General features: G+C 37.9%; 3 protein-coding genes across 3 annotated transcripts; all 3 read left to right on the top strand.

Moving 5' to 3' along the window:
• The first annotated feature begins 898 nt into the window (after positions 1 to 898).
• Positions 899 to 2,303, top strand: LOC140929862 (uncharacterized). The gene is made up of 3 exons (XM_073379561.1): positions 899 to 1,044; positions 1,334 to 1,640; positions 1,884 to 2,303. Exons 1-3 carry the CDS (start codon positions 957 to 959, stop codon positions 2,143 to 2,145), a joined length of 657 nt encoding a protein of 218 aa, XP_073235662.1. The 5' UTR covers positions 899 to 956; the 3' UTR covers positions 2,146 to 2,303.
• A 1,484-nt stretch (positions 2,304 to 3,787) lies between these two features.
• LOC140929861 (uncharacterized) lies at positions 3,788 to 5,075 on the top strand. The gene is made up of 3 exons (XM_073379560.1): positions 3,788 to 4,006; positions 4,233 to 4,545; positions 4,652 to 5,075. The coding sequence occupies exons 1-3, from the start codon at positions 3,844 to 3,846 to the stop codon at positions 4,908 to 4,910; spliced, it is 735 nt and encodes a 244-aa protein (XP_073235661.1). The 5' UTR covers positions 3,788 to 3,843; the 3' UTR covers positions 4,911 to 5,075.
• A 2,718-nt stretch (positions 5,076 to 7,793) lies between these two features.
• On the top strand, positions 7,794 to 18,931 carry LOC140929860 (RNA polymerase-associated protein LEO1-like). The gene is made up of 7 exons (XM_073379559.1): positions 7,794 to 8,069; positions 8,655 to 8,741; positions 12,192 to 12,503; positions 13,938 to 14,114; positions 14,565 to 14,750; positions 16,118 to 16,304; positions 18,654 to 18,931. The coding sequence occupies exons 1-7, from the start codon at positions 7,800 to 7,802 to the stop codon at positions 18,875 to 18,877; spliced, it is 1,443 nt and encodes a 480-aa protein (XP_073235660.1). The 5' UTR covers positions 7,794 to 7,799; the 3' UTR covers positions 18,878 to 18,931.
• Positions 18,932 to 19,560: the final 629 nt, after the last annotated feature.

Below are 19,560 nucleotides of genomic sequence, written 5' to 3'. Positions count from 1 at the left end.
GAAGGTAAATATCATTTTTTTAATCTTTACCTTAGATTTCATTTTACAGTTCAGCTGCATCCCACTGTTCGGTTACACAGCAGGAACTGTCGTGTCAACATCGATTTTTTCTCCCAACAGCGAGAAAGAAACCCATTAAAAAAGCAATGTTTTTTTGCGGTTTCATGTTGGTGCCAAATGAAGAAACCTGCATGATTGGCTCTCCGCGGCTTGCCTTGGGTATTGAAAAACCCCAGTTATTTCACCGTAAATCTCATGGGCGATTTCTTTCTTCTTTTTGACGTAACCATGGATATTTACCATTAGTAAATTTATCTTGGAAAAGTCGCACGAACCACGCCAATTTCCCGCAGTAAAAGGGACGGTAAAAGGTCCCGTGTAACCGCACCTATAGATTTGTATTTTAACAAGTCAATCAATGTGTTTTTCCCATGTAGATGAATTCGCTTACAATTTTTTTTATTCTTATTCTTAATATCTTCTTTAATTTGGCACTGTTTTCTCAAGAGCCTTATAAGATAACCGAGTGCTAAAGGAAAAGGGCAAGGGGTAAGGACATTTATTTACTATAAAATTTGCCATATTAACATTAATTCAGAATTTTTTTAATAGGTATTTGCAGTTGCGATAATCGTCCTCGAAAACATGATGTCGTGAACATATTGTACGGTATGTTTATTCATAAAGTGAAAGCGATTCCGCAAACATTTTGCTCTATTTGAATTTCTAATACTATGTGGTTTCTGTTTGAACGTTCAGTGTAAATATTTCTATAGAAAATATTTACACTGCACTGTCCATTAATGTCGAATTAATCAACTCCTTTAACGCGTTTACGTACATGTTCTGCTCAATCGAACAATGCTGATTATGAAAAACTATCCTACAACCACATCATTTTTATCTGGGTTAAGACCGTTGATTCCATAAAACAGTTTTATTATTAAGCCTTCAAAATGAAGTTGGTCAGTTTGGTAATTTTCTTTGGATTAATTTTTGTCTCCTACTTAGAGGCGGCTAAATCTTTGAACAACAAACCAAGCGGTAAGATGCAAAATCAACAGCGAACGTAACCTCTAATTTTTACCTCTAAACTGGATTTTTTATACTTTGTTTTTGTTTTGGATTTGAGGCTTCTAAATCTTGTTATTCTTATTTGTTCTTCCTGAATTATTTACTTTTTATTTTTTTTAAATTACGGTTAACATGCTCTCGGCTTGACCCTAACTAAAGCGGCGCGCGAGCTTTTTCAACTTAACTCGTCTCTCCAAGATTGGAACACTCTTTTTCACAAACTAGCTCAATTAATATAATTTTTGTGTCTTTTTTTAAGCCCACAGTGACAGAGCTACCATCGTTAACAGCGGCGACACCATCATTTTGCATCCAGCCCTCAGGAAGGACACTGAGAAGTCATTACATTGCACGAAGACTGCTTGCAAATGGAAGCCATGTTCTTATAAAGCAAAAGATTCCTCGACCTGCTTGAATTACGCAAAATTCATCATAATTGGCCAAGGAAAAATGAAAGGAAAACCTATCAACAGTGGGGACACAGTGTCTCTGTTCTCTACTAAGTTCGGTCCTCACTACAAGCTGACTTGCAGTAGATCTTCCAAAGTAAAGTGTCACTTAGATAAGTAAGTAGTAAAGCTGCTTGAATTTGGAATTGCCTTTTGCGAGATCATACTGAAGCAACAGAAGACGAGGAACTCAAGCTGTTTTGATTTTTGCCTTGCATATTTTTGCTTTATGAGTTAGTTTTTACACCGAAGTAAGAAATTAAGAGATAACGCGGCATTGCAAATGGTTAAGACATAGGCGCTATATTTTTAATCCCAGCGTTGATCTCTTCAACTCCCACTTTATGCTATTTTTTCTAGATTCAACCGCGAAATGACAGGAAACAACTGGTTGATCTACCAGTTCGCGACTTTTCAGATATTTTCTAGAGACACAGAGGATTTAAACCCAGTGCAGTATGGCGATGTGGTGGGACTCAAGTACTTATTCAGTTCCAGCAAAGCATGGCTGACCAGAAGCGGCAAATTCCTTTATCCGCGTAGCTGTAGCAGAAATGACAAAACCTCTTGCGCAAAAGAGGACACTTTCACAGGCTTCAAAATCTTTAAGATGAAGTCGTAACGTGACAGAAGAGTCAGCATGAATTCCTCAACATAAATTTGAACATAAACGGATTAGTTTTTTGACTAACGGAGCTTAGGTGAAATGTCTTTAATAGTCTTAAGGGATACCTGTATTTTTCTCAGTTTTTGCAACTTAATAAAGAAGTTGAGGAATGAGGCCTGCACGTGTAATGGTACTTCACTGATTTCGCACATTTGAGAAGACAAACCGATCCGTGTAGTTTCGGTCATGATCCCTAGTCTATTTCGTAACCCTACTATAAAGATCACAACTGCTGTTTTATTTCATCTTCTTGTTGTTCCTTTTTTTTTCAGTATTCACATTCCCTTTGCATAATTTTCCCTGATCATCCCGAGCGGCTCATTGAGCATTCTAAGAAGGCACTGCTAGGAGAGACTAAGGCAGAAAGATTAAACCAAAACGTTTTGCCTGCACCCTACTATAGTACTACGTTCTAACATTAGGGACTCGGACCATCAGAAAAGTTATGGGGGTTGGAGAACTTTCGAGTTGCATGAAATTTTTTTTCGTTATCATTTTCCTTGTATGATTCTTTTCAGGCGCATTAATATTTTTTGGGTCATTTGGCGGGCACGACTTTTTTCATTTAATTTTCCTTTGCGCGAATATTTTTTTCGTACTTCGCCCCTTCTCCCACAAGTTTCCGTCCCGTTATAAGTAATGATGCCTCTTCTTTAGTGATCGACGATGGCCTCGCCTTTTTTTCAAAGAACGTTCTGAAACTGCGAGATTCGCATTTTAAAGCAACGTCTCCCTCAAGTGATTTGCCGTCATTTAGTATGACTCAGTCTTCCGCTGTAATCGCAGATCAATGAAAATTGACCTGATTCATTTAGCTTTCAGCACTTTAAACCGCGGGCTGTATGTCAAGGAGAGCAGGTTACGTAAATTTAGGTGATAGATTTAATCAGTTATTTCACCAATGCTTCTCACGGTGTGCAAGAGTTGGTGATAGGGGGCGATACAAACTATTAAAACGTATGCTAAGTCCTTGAGCCCTTATACAGCTCCTCCTAGTACGGGATGTCCCATAGTTTACCATGGTCTCCAAAACTTACATGCATGATGCAATGGTCCTCTATTGCTGGGGTTTAGGCCTAAGCCAAATGTCGAACATTTCATGAGACAAACTGAACCAAACTGTAATTTAGGTCGACCTAAATTAAGTTAAGATCGTCTGTTGGGTCAGCCGACCTCGAACTTAGGACGTGTCGAACCAATCAACTGAATCAGATCGGTAATAAATTTTCTCCAAAACAATGCTAAATTTATTAATAATGTGTTAGTTTAGTTCGTCTTAAAATGGCCATGAATTCAGCAGTACTCTTAAGCATTATACTTTTGATGGGAAAGTTTTGTATTGAAAACAACGCAAACATTCGACAAATAGGGTAACAAATTTGCATCAAACTGACATCCTATTCATTTGTTGTTTGTCGACTTCCTAACTTAATCAATAGCTATCTATAAAGCCATGATGATTTTGCTAATTGTCTGGTTTAGCTTTCAATCATGTCAAGTACCTCTCTCGAAACATGTTCTTGGAATCCCTAAACTTGTTTCGCATTTAATGCGTAAGAAACATCTCGTAAAAGCCACATAAGCTCCTAAAAAAATCAGTCTTCGTTAAACGACTTCAATTCTGTTCTACCGATCACAAAGCACTTTTTGAGCATGAAGTTTCTCGGCTTATATATTTTTCTGGCATTAATCTGGACGGATGGCGTTAAGTCATCAGCTTCCGTCAGTCTTTCAAGCGGCAGACTGAGATTGAGTGGTTCTGTATATGTTACAATGCAGAGCAATGTGGAAGATGTCTGGACCGCTTTATCAAAAGGTAAGAGACATTTGATTTGAAAGAAAAAATGCTTGAAAATCGGTTATCTGCTAAAGTATCATGGGACATTAAACATCTGAAGTAAAATGGGAGGATAGATATATGATGACAGATTACAAAACAAAAGGCCCCATTTAAAAAGCAGGTCGAAGCCACCTAATTTCTTCTTTTCGCCATTTTTCTTACAACAACATGAAATTAATTTTATGTGTTTTCTTGTTACAAGTCTACAGATATCCAATTATTAAGAGTGGGGACCTTATTGTGCTGCGATCAGCGCACAGCAGTTACTACCAGTACTTGATGTACTGCACCACTAGTTCCTGCTACTGGACCTCTTGCTCTGGTAGTCGGAGTATGACGCCATCTTTATGGTCTTCCTGTGCCTCGTATGCAAAGTTCTACATCACAGCCATGGGAAAAAAGCCCGGAGAACCCATCAACAGTGGAGACACGGTATCACTGAGCTCTTATGGCTACGGTTCCAGCTACCGGCTGAGGTGCACATCATCGTATAGCTGGTACTGCAGAATGCAATCGTAAGTAAATCGCCTTGTGCTTCACCAATAAGTAAACGGTTGTTTCATTTCATGACATGTTTATTCATCAACCTTTGGATCCTTTTTTTCTTTTATTTTTCAACAGGCTCACCAGCTCAATGACTGGGAACAAGTGGCTTTACTATTACTACGCCACCTTCCAGCTTTACTCGAGATACGCAGTGGATGGTACACCTGTGCAATATGGTGACGTAGTGGGCCTCAAATATCCCTACTACACCTCGAGTACCTGGATCATGCGGTATAGCAGCTACTATCGTCCTCGTAGCTGTAGCAGTTCCAGCAAGATGTCCTGTGCAAGGGAGAATACTTACACTGGCTTCCGGATCTTCAAAAAGCTGTGAAAAATTCTCTTGCTAATGTCCTCAACCAGAGATTCAAGTGTTAAATGGAGATTGTTAAGCCAAGTTAAACCATCAAGAAAAACACATTAGGAGGAGAACACTCTTAAAGATATGTAATGTAACGTTTAATTATATGATAATAAAAGCAGTTGAGGAAATAAAAAAGGTTTGATGTTTCTTCTGAACCAACATTCCAACCCCGCCAAACCGAGTCTAGATACTAGGGGTACAAGCAAAGAAATAAACATTAGAATCTCTGATAAAAAGTTCGGAGTCATACATTAAGAGAAATAATATTATAGCAGAAACTCATAAGGGGTTGAAACATGTAACTCTCATATGTTTGCTTTGTCCAATGCTCGCGATTATTCATTTTCGAAAGTACCATATTTGGAACGAGAAGAAGAGATAACTGACCAATCAAACTTTGTAAACAACGTGACGTAATTTTCCTTCAGGTTCCCGCGCCCGCTTAAAAAAATGGCCGACAAACGGGGGAAAAACTCCCGTAAGCCGAGAAAGCTTTCAAAGGTTGAAATCAGGAATATTACCGAAACACTGAGCAGGATATTATTGCCTTACCACCTGGGCCAAACGTAGCATTATGAAACCCATTGACGGCCTCACAACTTCTTGAAGTTGTCACTTCAAAAAACGATGCCTCGTTGACCCTCTACACATGCAGTAAACTTATACGGCAAATAGGCTTTTAAAATGTTTATGTTAAAAGTCTAGAATAAACAGTGAAAAATATTTTCGAATAAAATTCATTAGCTGCGTATCGAAAATGTCCAAAACCTGAACCTGAAATCTTCGCAAAAAGTGATGCTTGTAATGAATGTGAGAAGCATCTTAAATTAAACTTAGATGTAGTAGTCGCGATCGTGTTTTGAGCTAATTTTATGACTGAACAAACTCAAAACAATAGACAGAGAAGCCGTTTCTTGAAAATCTTTATTCAAAGTCCAAAAAGTTAATCCTTTAAAGCAATTCGGAAAACACTATCTGGATCGTGGATCTGTTCACGCAAGTGACATCGGCTAAGCACATGGCAAAATTCAACACCAAATCCATCTCAAATCAGAGCACATTTTGTAATTTTTCTTTAGCGCCGAAGAGAAAAATTTATAAAACGTCTATGAAACATTTAAAAATACATAAATTCCCTTTCAAAAACGTAATTGTCTTGGCCATAGAGTGCAAAATGTACCTGAAAATTCAGCAAAAACTTCGCTGACTTGGTTGCATTTCAAAACAGACCATGGGCTCCGCCGTGAAGAAAACAAGGTTGAATTCCTCGAGGGACAATTTCTTGATGAAAAGCTTCGCTTTCTCCACAAAAAGAAAGCTGAGCATTCTTTTGAACTTTCTCTTTCCATTTTTTGTCTTTTAACGGTGTATTTTTAACCTTGAAATGCAGAACTCTTGTCTTAAAACATCTGCATGGTGATAGCGCAGCAGCCATTTTGCTGAAAATGGATATCCATCACTAAGATTTCCAAATATGGTCAAAATGAATATTCACAAGCATTGAACGCGAGTTACACGTTTCAACCCCTTATGGGTTTCTGATTATAGTCATTCTTTTAGTCTAAAAAAATTGGTCTCATCGAGGGGCCAAAAATTAGGCAGGGACGTGCTATCGGGTCGATATAAAATGAAGAAGAAATTATGTAAAAGAGTAAAAAAAAATTAGGTAGAGAACACTATAAAGTTGGATTTTTGCATGGGGGCGGGGAAACTAGGGAGAATTTTACACATAGGGAGTCAAGAATGCTACTCAACACATCAACTAAAATAGCCTCATTTTTTTAAACGAATCTGAAAGTTTGTTGATTCGATCATTGCATTCGATCATTTTGATTGCGCCACTTGTCAGGAGGGAACTGGACGACTTCTCGCGACTTAAAATATCTCGCTCAAAAAAGTTAGTCGGCTTCGATGCAAGTCTATTAAATTCAGTCGTGGACCTTTATACTGACATACGATAACTATAAAATTGCAGTAGTTGGCTATGACACCTGCTATGAGACCCTACGTGCTGAATAAAATCTCTCTAATCAAAGAAACACTTCCACTGAAAACGAAATCCGATTAAAACCGAGAAAGTTTTTCAAAACTTTTTCAACAGCCAGAGTTGTTTTATAAAAGTGCTGATCCCATTTCAGCTCTTGCTATTAGTGCCTCTTACTTGGCGCCTTGTGGTGTCTTGACTTTACCATTTCCCCAAGTGTTCTTTGATTTACGCGCGAAAACTGAGTATTACGCTCCCTCGGACCCGCTCGTTTCAAAATTGTTCCAAGTACTTTTCCAAAATTCAAAATGTCTGTCGAAGAAAAAACTGAGGCAAGAATATTTTTTGGCTGTAATTTCATGACTGTCATCAAGAAAGGAAATAAATTAAAAGATTTACTCTTTGAAAACTGCGCCCGCTTTTAAGCTATCCAGCAGACCAAGCATTTGTTTAGTGTCGCTCGGCTACAGACAATTTTCTGAGTTTAAATCTCTTAACTGCACATATAAATACACAAGCGAGTATTTACAAGAATAATTTTTGAATATAGGTTTTTATGCCTGAGAAGATATTGAGGGGCTTTTTTAATATATTGACTATATGGAGGGAGAAATTCCAGCTGGAATTCGAAGATCCTGAAAAGTGGAGCAACTTTAATTTCCGTTGGGTACATGCAGAAATTTCGGATTTGGACAATTTGGAGTTTTTACTCTCTTTACTGGCGTTTGCCTGAGTCACGCTGAGTGTACGTGTGAGGCTAGAATTCAGAAAAAGCACATGAAGGTACATTTGTCTTACACGACGTCATAGCTTTGAACTAGAACAACGCTGACCAAACCTATTCCCTGCGCCCGACGACCACAACAGTCGTCAAGATGTCGATGGAGGACTTTTTGTTTGGCAGCGATTTAGAGGATAGCGATGAGGAAGAGAAAGCTACAAAACCACCTAAAAAATCAGAGCGGGATGCTCAAATGAACGAGCTGTTCGGTGATTCACCCAGTGAAGGAGAAGAGGAGGGTGAAGGTGGCGGTGCGCGTGATTCTGAGTCCGACAAAGAAGAAGCGGAAAGCGGCGAAGAGAGAGAAGAAAGAAAAAACTCGGTTCAAGAAGGAGAGGATGATGATAACGAGGAAGATAATGAAGTAAGAAATGAGGCTGCTGCCTTCTGGTGTATATTTTTTGTCACTTGATAGAACGATTAGTGTCCAGGTCTATACAAAATTAATCTTAAAGTACTCAACGGTAGACTTCAGGCTGGTTGAAACACCATTCCAGTCACACGAACTGACAAGTTCAGGGGTGAACAACAGTGCGACCATATGGTTTAACGGTACACACTACATTGTTTATTCACACCAGACACCATTTATTGTGGTGGACAACACATGCAACAGATGAGGAACCATACATGTAACTGGTAACATCAGTTGTTCATACTTCCCCCTGCTGTCAGTCGTCTGATTAATTGCAGAATACCTAGCCACTCAAATGATATACCTCATGCGCCTGCCAGTTAGTTAGCCTCTTAATCATGAAGCTGCTGCCATGTAACCAAGTAGCTGTATAGCCGCATAGCCACATTTCTAGGTCCAGCTTATGAGTGGCCGAGTATTCTACTGTTACTCCTGGCCAGTCATCAATGATACGCCAAGCTGCTTATTGGCAGATAAGTTGTCGAGATTTCTTATCTGTATTGTAAAAAGTGTAACTTTTATTTTTAATGAAAGGATGTTGCAAAACCGAAGCTTCAGACTCAGCTGTCATCCACTGACTTGTTTGGAGATGATGAGGAGCTTTCATCAGACGAAGAACAGGTTGGTCTGCTCAAAGTTATTTAATTTTAAACCTCCCCATCAATTTCACCTTATGCTACTGCACGTCGTTAAGGGATTGCAGACTTTAAGTTCAAATTTGTGGCTGTTTACTTGGTGTTACAGATAGTGTGATCATGAAATAAAGGACATACAGTCAAATGCCATTAACACAGACACTGCAGTGCTCGACTTTCAGAAAAAAATCTTGGGGCCAACTGGCCCCCAAGTTTTCATTTTTGGTCGCCAGAACAAGTATTCTAGTCGCCAAAAATTTTATTTAAGAACTAATGGGATAAAATAAACTTAACATCTTTAACTTAGCCTTAACAGAAAATGAATGGTTTAGACTTCCTTTGAACTTTCTTTCGAATGGTTTTCGCTGACGCTCGATTTCCAGCCGGTGTTCTGTAAAATGAATCCGCACTCAAGCGTAAATCTCCTCAAACAGGTATTCAAGCTTAAGGTTCAGGAAATGGAATACACATTAAAAAAACAAAATTTAGGAATCACAAAAAAACTTATTTAGGTTATGAAAATAACAAAATCTGCAAAATTTGTTTTGCGTCCCATGTATTTGCATGATCAGAACTGAACATCAGAGAAACTTCATCTATTGCGCAGTTGCCTAACACGTGATCGAAAGTCTCCAGAAAGACCAGAAAGAGGAAACGTTGCTAATGTTTTCGGGCAAAGAAGTTGATTTCGCGAGAAGTCTGTTAGACAAACAGCATAACTTCAACTTTACTTAATTAGAAGTCAATAAAATACGGCAGAGCTTTTATTTGCGTCGTCACGCTCAACAGAAATTTGCGTAAAGTTGTTTACAAGAATTGTGAAGCTCGAGAAGTAAGCGCCGTTCGTTCTCGATTAGCGTCGATTAGCTTGAGCTTTTATCAGACTAATCTGTTATCGAGTCCGCAATAGAGATACATGTTCGACATAAAGAAACTGTTTTAAATATCGATGCGCTTAAAGTCATTCCCGGAGAAACACGGGACGATCTGTTGAGAATTGCGATCGATTTGTCTGAAAGTCGATTAAAGTCTTCCATTGAATTCATTCATTTCACAATCCTCTTTCAAGTAAACGTAGATTAGAGTGTTGGAAGAAATCGTTAAAGCCTTTAGACAAATCATTAAAACGTTTAGACAAACCGTTAGAGCGTTTGGGCAAAACGTTAGAGCGTTAGAAAAACCGGTGGCTATCCTTTAGTTATGTAAAGGATAACAAATTATCATTAGTGTACGTTTACCCAAAGAAGAAAGTCACCTATCTTGGGGGCCAGGTTGGCGACCAGGCGTGAAAATTTAGTGGCCACTGAGTAAAAGCTGGTCGCATTGGCGACCCCATGGGTCGCAACGTCGAGCCCTGCACTGAAGGGTCCAAAGAAAGTGTGCGTATTAAGTGGGTCATGTTATGGAGAAGTGAAAAACACTTTTATTAGATCAAAATACTAAAGAAATAATGGAGTATTGTCAAATTTAACATCTGTAGCCTTCTCAAAGCCATCATTTTGTGGACTAAATCCACAGAAATACTAAAAATTGCTCATTTATATATTACTTTCAAGAATTACTTTATCAGAACTGTTCTTTGCATCACTTGTTTGTTGGCAAAAGTCTGAACTCACACAACTCATCTTATCCGGTGTACTGTAGTGCTGGAAACATCAACATGCTGTCAAATGATGGTTTTCTCACCTTCAGAAAGGAAAGGTCCATGACTATTATGGCACACTGTCAGTTGATAATTAAGTGTCTGCGAGGTTAACTTCCTATGAGAGTCTGTTGATTGGGCCAGAAACAAGTGTCCATTGTCGGCATTAATGGGTGTCTGTATTAAGCGGGTTGAATTTAGAGAAAATGTAAGTGCTTTCCCCAGGGACAAAGGAAACTGTCCGTAATAATGAGATGTTTGTATTAAGCAGCTATCTGTTAAAGGGGCTGTGTCATGGCAGTTCAGTTCATTTTGTTTAATTTTTCCAATTACTCGCCCTCAATCGCTATATAGAACTTAAAGTAAGCAAAGAAATGACAAAAATGACAAAATCAGAGATCCGTGACAATCAAATATGTCTCCTGAGCATTATTTTTGAAGTTGCAAGCAGCAGGAATCAACTTTGAAAAACTGTTAGGTTGAACAGTTTTCAAAAACCCTTAATTCAATCCATTACAATCTTCTTCAGTTTTGCCCATCTGTGGCATCTGTTGTTTCTGTTATGTCATTTTAACCTTCCTTTAAAGTTTTAAGCAGATATTTTTATGTTTCTCTTAATTTAACGGGCATTTTGTAATTTCCTAATTTGGCTGAATTTCGTGACACAGCTCCTTTAAGTTGGGTTTGACTGTAACTCAAAGGAATGAAAAGACTGAATGGCGTCCACACCACAACATCATTTTTAACCAACTGTAGTTTCTGCAACACCAAGAAACACCCAAGCTCGCTTTCTCTCTCACAAATATAGCATAGTTGTTGGTTCAGGTCACCATGAAAGTTTGTAAAATAGGACATAAACTAAGAATTTAACAATGGATTGTGCTAAAATGTTCTGTGTTAAAAGCAAGGAAATGTTAAGAAATAAACAACGGTCTAATATAAGTTATCCTGGATTTTCCATGGTTACAGAAATGTAAATGCTTTGTTTATAGAGAAAACACACTTAGCTTCTCTAGCTATGATACAAAATTGATATAACACAACAGAATTCAAAACCCCTTCTGGCAGGAGGCAACCAGTTGGTCATTTACAAACATGCAGGGTTGTCAGAAAGTTTTGAAGTAGACGGCTAAGTTGTCAAAGTAGGCGGCCAGTTCACGGATATTTTATTTAAAAAATGCCATCCATAAAGAAATGCCAAGCAGAGTAGCCGGATGAGACTAACCAAGTAGGCGGCGATTTTTGCTGGCAGCCGGCTACTTTTGACAACCCTGAACATGGGTGTGGATTTAAACTTGGCACAAGTAGCGAAAGTGACATCTCTTCTCTTTTGCATTTTGGCTGTTTTGGCAGTGAAATAGCAAACTCTCTTTCATTATTTTTGAACATTTCCTGTTATTTTCTTTGTAACGTTTTCTAATTATGGTTTTATAATTCTCTCTCGAGAGTTTCTTAATTCTTTTCAGGCACTTTATCTGCTGTAAATTCCAAATTGAGTATTGCAAAAATTTATTCTGAACAGACAATGACATTTTTCTTCCCAGGTAAAATGCAACAGCGATATTTTTTCCTAACCTAACAGGCCACAGGCAGTCTTAGAAATGACTGACATTGCAACAGTATACCCCCCTTGGAAGGCCTTGTTAATATGTTGTCTATCCTAGAGTTTTAAGCCTATCCTATGAGACAGGAAAAGACTAAATGTGTAAAGAGAAGCTAAATTATAAGTAACTTCTATTTATGAAGAACTAAATCTTGCATTGCTTACTTCATGTATAAAATCATTTCTTATAGCATGAAGAGAAAGAAGATCAAACTATGGTGCAAAATGAAGAGCTACCAGTCCGTGATGTTGACGAAAATCAAGCAGTTGGAGATGCTGATGACATCACCAGAGAGGATGGGGAAGAAGAAGAGGAGGAGGAAACAAGAATTGATGTTACGATACCTTACTGCAGATTCTCACTTGGCTCTGAGCTCTATTTTGTCAAAATGCCCAACTTTTTGAGCATTGAGCGGAAACCATTTGATCCAGCTCTCTATGAAGATGAAATGGAAGAAGATGAAGTGTTGGACGAGGAGGGAAGGGCTAGACTTAAGTTAAAGGTAATGTCAAATTATTTTTATTTCTTTTTGTCAAAAATAGCTTTATTATAGGGGAGCTCTTGCTCACACGAAGCGCCCACAGCGGAGCACCATGTGTAAGAAAATTTGGTTATCTATGCATCCAGGAAATTTTGGTTCTGGCAAGTACATCTACCCCCTCATGTTAGCGGATGTGAAATGGCACACTTACTAGCTAAGAGTCCAACGCATAATATACTTTCTGTGTTTAACTTGGTATTGGACATTCCTGTTATGGTCAATTGACAGCTGCTTTTAAGGTGGAATTCAGTTGGCTTTTTGCTTATGGCTTATCACTTGAGAAAGACATTTCTGAAAAACATTCCTCAAGAGCTTCACTTTTGGCTATAGATGTTGTAGGTAAAGCTGGTTCTCAGGTTAACCCAGAATTCTCTTCATCCCCTTTGAATCGTAATAATAATAGTTTGCTTCCTGGCTAGTAATTATTACTAGCCAGGAAGCAAACTAATGTTGAATGTTGGTATAAAATAAGAATATGTTACCAGTACCTAAAAGAAGCAAAAAGATAAAGAATCTTTGCTTTACCTCAGTAGGTTATAGCAGTTATCATTATTTTGATTAGTAAACCTGATTTTATACCCCTCACTCTATAAGTGCTCTTTTTCACAAGTACTTTAAGCCACTTGAAGCCACGTGGAAAGGGGGATAGAATTTGAAACAAGGATTTGAGGCCTCCCCTGTTAATTGAACTTGGGACTTCTTGCTCAGATGGCCAACATGATAAGGAGTTGCTTACATTGTATACTGTTTTTTCTCAATAATACTAAATATTCCTGTTCCTATTTAAACTTGACGCATATTATTTTGCTCTTACACGATAATTACGTGTACTGGCAGCTTAATACACCTGAAATAATACTGGAAATAAAGCATAAGGAGCTTAAAGTATTTTAAAGATCTTCTCTTACACCCAACATTATTTTAGGCATTTACATTTTGCCCTTTAGAAATATGTGAGTGAGGTGCTTGCAAATAATAGATTTAGGTGGATTTTCAAACATGAAGCAGCATGCAAATAAATTATGTGGATTAAAACAAATTTTAACAATAATTATTGGATGAGGATTTTGGATATCAGGAATAATCAAGGTTGGGGTAAGTGTTATAAGCCGAGCCAAAGGCCGCGGCTGTTAACATGGAACCGATTTGTCACTGCTCTTGGAAATCATGCATTGCAGATTAGTCAGTTAGCTGCTAGCAGATAACTTTACTAATCTGTAGGTTGTGCTGATTTCCAAAATCAACTGTAGGATCTTAGCCAATGAGAAGATACCTTGTATAATAATACCAGTTATTGGTTAAATTACTGTAAATATGAGCAAATGTTACCAGTAATTCAAGAACTGTTGGGGGTAAGGTTTAACTTTCAACTGCAGTCTTTTTGTTTTTGGCTAGGTGGAAAACACAATTCGATGGAGATACCGAAAAGATGAAGATGGGAATGAGATAAAAGAAAGTAATGCAAGAATAGTGCGATGGTCTGATGGTTCAACATCACTGCTTCTTGGAGAGGTGTTTGACGTTCACAAAAACAAAATCGATGGCAATTTTAACCACTTATTTGTACAGCAGGTTTGTAGTTGTATAATACTATGACATACTCTGTGACAGCAAAAATAATTTGTCTAGTAAAAAGAAGAACTTGTATAATGTTATTAATTATTATTACTGATAGTCTGGGGTGAAGGTGTGACTAAATCAAGTTACCTCACCGTTAGTCACAACTGCACGCCTGCAAATATCATTTTCCATTTATTAATGATAACTACTCAATTCTCAATAACTGTTTCTTGATACTGGATTCTCGCTGGAATGAAAAAATCAGGAATCAAGTTGAGAATTAAGTTTTGCAACAAATCTTCTGTTCTTTTACTTTCTGCTGTGTATTAATGTTGTTGATTTGTTGTCGATAAAGAAAAAAAAAAAAAAAACTCTTGGATAGTACTGTGTTGGTTTGCCCTTGAGGGATGTGGTTAGTGTTTATAAATAATAATTATTTTCTTTTGTTCGTTTTTTGTGCAGGGAACTGGTTTACAAGCTCAGTCGGTGTTCAAAGAGAAACTCACTTTTAGACCTCATTCCACGTCAAGTCAGACACACAGAAAAATGACGCTGTCTATTGCTGATCGTGCATCAAAAGCACAGAAGATTAAACTGCTCTCAGCAGCAGGGATGGACCCAGAAGCACAGAGAACTGAGCTAATAAAGGTAAGAGTTCTTTGAAGCACGGCCTATCTTATTATCTTCTTTTTAATTAAATAAATGTAAATCAATAGCAAAGGTATAAATCGTTTTCACGCTACGACATAACAGCCATTTTGGTATGACTCCTTAAACAATGAAACCTGGTGCAGGGCTTGAAATAACTATTGGGCAGGCGCCGGACACATTGTCCGGTCAAACGTGATTTTGCTCGGACATAGGCATTTTTGGCCGGACAAATTTAATCCATCTTAACTAGTTGCAATAGAGGCTCCATTTTGCAAGTTACATGATCTGTGTCATTTTCAGCAACAGCAACTCTAGTTACTCAAAACAAATCGAGTGTGCAAAAAATTAGAAGTTGTAGTTTTGTCGTGCAATCTTGAGCACTTTACAACACGCACAGCAGTAGCCAATTTGCGGTTGCGACTGACAACAGGAAATGTCATCAATTTCACAAACAAAAGTCCCTCTAGTTAATATCTTTTTTTGGAACATGATAAGACTGAATAAATTTCCATCATGATTGTCTCAAAATTGAATTTTCTTTGAAAGCCCAAATGACCGGACAACATGTCTGGTCATCCACGGATTTGCTCGGACAATGCTCGATTCTGACCGGACATTGTCCGTTGACCGGCCGTTATTTCAAGCCCTGTGGTGTATCCAAAAAATCCAGTGGGGATGAATCTCATTTCTCATGTAAAAACTTTCTTTCTTTTGTTTTAAGAAATTTATAGCTGCATTGACTGAAAATGATCATTCTAAAGTGCACTTAAAACAAAGTGCAAGACCCTTGGGAATGGGCCTTCACTCGTGTTAGCCCTTCACTGTGGAACTCTCTTAGTTCAGCTATCAAGAGTATCCAGAGTGTTCAGGGTTTAAGCAGGCTGTAAAGAACTTTTCATTTCATTTGACATTTGCCCATTGAAGCAATTCATACATACAGTTATTGTGGTGTTTAATCTCACTTTCTTTTTAAGTGTACTGTTTATAAGGTGTTAGTGTTTGTCAGCTTTTGTTAGCGCTTTAGAACATGTATTATAGGTTTAGCACCATATATAAATTTTTATATATTTCTATTATTATTATTATTATTATTATTATTAGTATTATTAAGTGCAGTTATCAAAATAAGTTTATGTGTGGGTTAGAAATTTAGAGTTCACTATTTATTTCATTAACACTATGTTTACATTAAGTCCCAGTAATCCTACTAATCCACTACTCTATTTTATCAAGTATGTCTTGTTATTACTGTAACTATATTTAGCATAATATTCATAAATTCGGTTATTCCCAATCATGAATTCCCAACTTTGTATGCATGTGCGCTCTATCCACTAAGTTTGTCTTTTACTTCTATTAAACAGAAAGAGGATGAAAGGCTGAGAACCCAGTTGCGGCGTGAAAATCAGCAGCGTAGAATGCGGGAAAGAAGCCAAGCAAAGGGTCTTAGTGCTAGCTTCCTGGAACCTGATCGATATGAAGATGAAGGAGAAGATTTAGAGCAGAGTCTTCTGGCAATAAAGAATAAATACAAGAAAAAGTTGGCCAAAGGTTTGTTGATATCAGATTGAGCCAAAATGTCTTTTTTTTTTGGTTATGTTACAGGTCAAAATTAAAATCAGGTTAATTTTTTTTACCTAGGTTGATTCTCAATTTCTTTTGTCTGCTACTCCATGAATTGTAGCTCAGAGACCAAGGAAATTGAGAATTTTCCTAGGTTAAAAAATTTTAACCTGAATATAATTTTGACCCCTAACATTTACAGTAAAGTTGAAGCATTTGTAAGTGACCACCTCTGAAATTCGAAAAAGTGGTCAAAACAAGAGCTTGTTGCTTACAAGAATGAGCTCTTGTAAGGGAAAGCTGGGTAAAACAACAGAGAATGGTCACTTATGAAGGCTTAAAAAAACTCATTAACAATTCATAAAGAAAAGACAAATAAATAAATTGTTTAATGAGTGTCTATGTAAGACATGTCTAACTTGTGGTCGCTAGGGAACCAGAAATGACCCTTAACTTTTACTGCACTGTATGTAAGATCTTTATCAATGAACCACCAGTGCAGTGTGCAGTTTAAGTGTTGATTTATATGAATAAGACTCTGGGTGGGTGCTTAAGAGAGCTTAAAAACAATTAAAGAAAAGTCTAGTTGAGTAATCCCAAAAGTGGCTGTGGTCGCTTACAGGAGCCTTCTGTTATGAGAGGTTTTATTACAAAGTTGAAATCACAGTTTGGGTTTTCACAAAGCAGTGTTCTCCCTAAATTTTAGCTCAGCAGGTAAGGGCTCATTTATGGACGGTAAGGCAAAAAATATATACTTTTCTAAGGGGGGGGAGGGGGGCAGTGGAGTGAGGGACACGGACCCGCCCTCACTGGGAAATTTTTTATTCCCATATTTTAAGACCTATTTTACGCAAATCTGCTGTCGTTATCTTTAGACCGTAAATTAAAACGTTTGATTCCAATAATTTTACTATGTCTCCAAAATGCATGTCCCTAAAAAGGAAAGCTGCATATAAAGTACTAGTACAGAACCAAAATTATGCACGCGCAAAAAGTGGCGTAAGAAGTTGCTGCGCCGCAAGAACATGCAGGCCACCGCAAGAAGTGAAAGTGCCGTATTTTTGCGGACCCTTTGTGGTTTACCCGCAAGAACTTTGAAAAGAAAGAAGTCAAAAATCTTCACCGCAAGAAGCTAGAAAATTACCGCAAGCCTCAAGAAGGAGCATGAAGTTCTTTATAAGTGTTAACCTGAAAGAAGTTTGTAGTGTTTGTCGCCTTTTTGTTACAACACCGTTTTGTAGCGTTGATACTAATTCACTCTGTGGCAGCAAAAGGTAATCATGAAAGGACACACGTAAAAAGTTGCCTGGGAAAGCGAACAGCTTTCTCTGCTTTTTCTGCGAAGTGAACACTTTAATCGTTCAGCTTTTCCAAAGTTAGATAAAGCGTGTGAGGCGTTTGTTTAACAAAACAATCTGTAGTTTCGAACATTTCGATTATTTGGATCATTTCATAGTACAATACCATAGTCTCGGCAAAACAAACCAAAGGCGTTGAATTTCTGCCCACAAGAAAACATGAGAATTATTATTACTTTATTGCGCTAATTTGAAAGAGCCTTTGGTGAAAATATTCCTTACTTTACTTTAGCATGTTTTTTTTTTTTTTTTCCAAGAGCGCTTTAAGTTGACACAGTTGCACGTGCGGTCTCAGATTACACGGCTCTTTTGCGAAACATACTACGATCGTTCCTTAGTTTTTGAAGCGCTGCTTTTTTTTTTTTATCAAAATTGTACACATGTCCTCGCTTAAAAGGTTACTTTTGCACAAGATAATTTTAAGAAATTCTTGTGGTTAAATTTATAACCGCAAAAGAAGTTCCTGCGTCTTGCTGGATTCAAGCGCAAGCGCCCTGCAAAAAGCCGCACGAAGTTGCCAGCTTGCGGACGCAAAAAGAAGTTCCTGCACGTGCATTATTTTTGGGCTGTACGTTTTGTACTTAGGTAGCTATACTTTTCCATATATTTATTCACTTTCTGGTGAGGATCGGATCGGATCACAACTTGCATATTTTTTTTATAAAAAAATTATTTAATTTTGGTAAACCTTTAAGCAGTTGCAGGCGGTAAGAAGTGTTGCTTCAGGCGGTAAATTTTACCGGTTACCGCCTGATAAGGAGAACACTGCAAAGGTGGTTGTAACTAGAGCTGGCCGCTTATGAGAGTGGTCACAAGAAGAGCTTCAACCATATTATACAGGACAATCTCTGTGCTACAGGAAAATCTTGGACTGAAATGACCGAAATACTGATAGATTTGTATTGACCAGGGACAGATTGAGACAAGATCTCGACAGAATAACGTGCTGAAACAAAGTTGTTGTTGATTTTGTTTTCAGGATTTGGAAGTGAGTCAGATGAAGTCGAAAGTGAAGGTGCTGAAGGATTGGAGAGTGATGAAGAGGAGGAAGATAAGGAGAGACTGTTGAATGCAAAGGAAGGTATGGAATCAGAAGATGACAAACTTGAAAGCAGAAAAAGAACCAGTAGTGAAGATAAGGGTTCCCAGAGAAAAAAGAAAAAGAGTCGACAAATTGTTGAAAGTGATGAAGACAGTGATTAACAATGATGGCAGCTCTCATGGTAACATTTTTATGGAATCTGGCTCCCAGTTTGTTGAAGTGAATAGAAATGACTGGATCAAGTGAATGCAAAGAACATGTTTTGTTGACGTAGGGAGCAAGAGATAGGGCTTGGACTTAACTATGATAGTTCAGGAAACAGGAGGCTTTCATAAAAGCAAAATCCATATGAGTCTTGTAAAGATTTTGCTTCTTCACTTGTTGAAGGAATCAATAGACACAAAAGTTTAAAAAATAAACTCAACAGGATTGTGTATGTGGCCTTTGCTACGGGGTATACATGTACAGTTGCAATGGGTGTCATTGAGGTTTAAAGTAGCTGGTCTCTTAGGGAACATAGCGGGTCACATACTCCACAAATCCTCCTTTATTTGGTATATTTGATTCATTTTCAAACTAATAAGCTGTCGGCTGATTTTGCTGCAGTGGTTCATGGCTAGTAATGACAGCCCTGAGTTGTAAGGAAACAAGAGCAATCATGTGCGCCATTAAGTTGCCTGGCTTTAATCTTGTAGCCTGTGTACAGACGTCCCCTCCTCCCTCAGGAAAAAATCGGGAGAGGAGGGGACGTCTGTACACAGGCTATAATCTTGTGCAGTATTAAACAATCAACAATCAATATAGGACTCAATATTCTTAGTGGCTCGTGGCTAGTAATGACAGC

Source organism: Porites lutea, chromosome 3, assembly GCF_958299795.1.
Source record: "Porites lutea chromosome 3, jaPorLute2.1, whole genome shotgun sequence".
Taxonomy (NCBI): domain Eukaryota; kingdom Metazoa; phylum Cnidaria; class Anthozoa; order Scleractinia; family Poritidae; genus Porites; species Porites lutea.
The sequence above is the reverse complement of the archived record's forward strand: the minus strand, read 5'-3'. Positions and strand labels throughout refer to the sequence as shown.

What these genes read in the sequence shown, in the direction of transcription:
- LOC140929861 (XM_073379560.1), top strand. Translation starts at nt 3,844, where the DNA reads ATGAAGTTTCTCGGCTTATATATTTTTCTGGCATTAATCTGGACGGAT. An exon ending in CTGGACCGCTTTATCAAAAG is followed by an intron (nt 4,007 to 4,232) that starts GTAAGAGACATT and finishes TCTTGTTACAAG; the next exon opens with TCTACAGATATCCAATTATT. An exon ending in TGGTACTGCAGAATGCAATC is followed by an intron (nt 4,546 to 4,651) that starts GTAAGTAAATCG and finishes ATTTTTCAACAG; the next exon opens with GCTCACCAGCTCAATGACTG.
- LOC140929860 (XM_073379559.1), top strand. Translation starts at nt 7,800, where the DNA reads ATGTCGATGGAGGACTTTTTGTTTGGCAGCGATTTAGAGGATAGCGAT. An exon ending in ATAACGAGGAAGATAATGAA is followed by an intron (nt 8,070 to 8,654) that starts GTAAGAAATGAG and finishes TTTTAATGAAAG; the next exon opens with GATGTTGCAAAACCGAAGCT. An exon ending in AGAGAACTGAGCTAATAAAG is followed by an intron (nt 14,751 to 16,117) that starts GTAAGAGTTCTT and finishes TCTATTAAACAG; the next exon opens with AAAGAGGATGAAAGGCTGAG.
- LOC140929862 (XM_073379561.1), top strand. Translation starts at nt 957, where the DNA reads ATGAAGTTGGTCAGTTTGGTAATTTTCTTTGGATTAATTTTTGTCTCC. An exon ending in TTTGAACAACAAACCAAGCG is followed by an intron (nt 1,045 to 1,333) that starts GTAAGATGCAAA and finishes TCTTTTTTTAAG; the next exon opens with CCCACAGTGACAGAGCTACC. An exon ending in GTAAAGTGTCACTTAGATAA is followed by an intron (nt 1,641 to 1,883) that starts GTAAGTAGTAAA and finishes TATTTTTTCTAG; the next exon opens with ATTCAACCGCGAAATGACAG.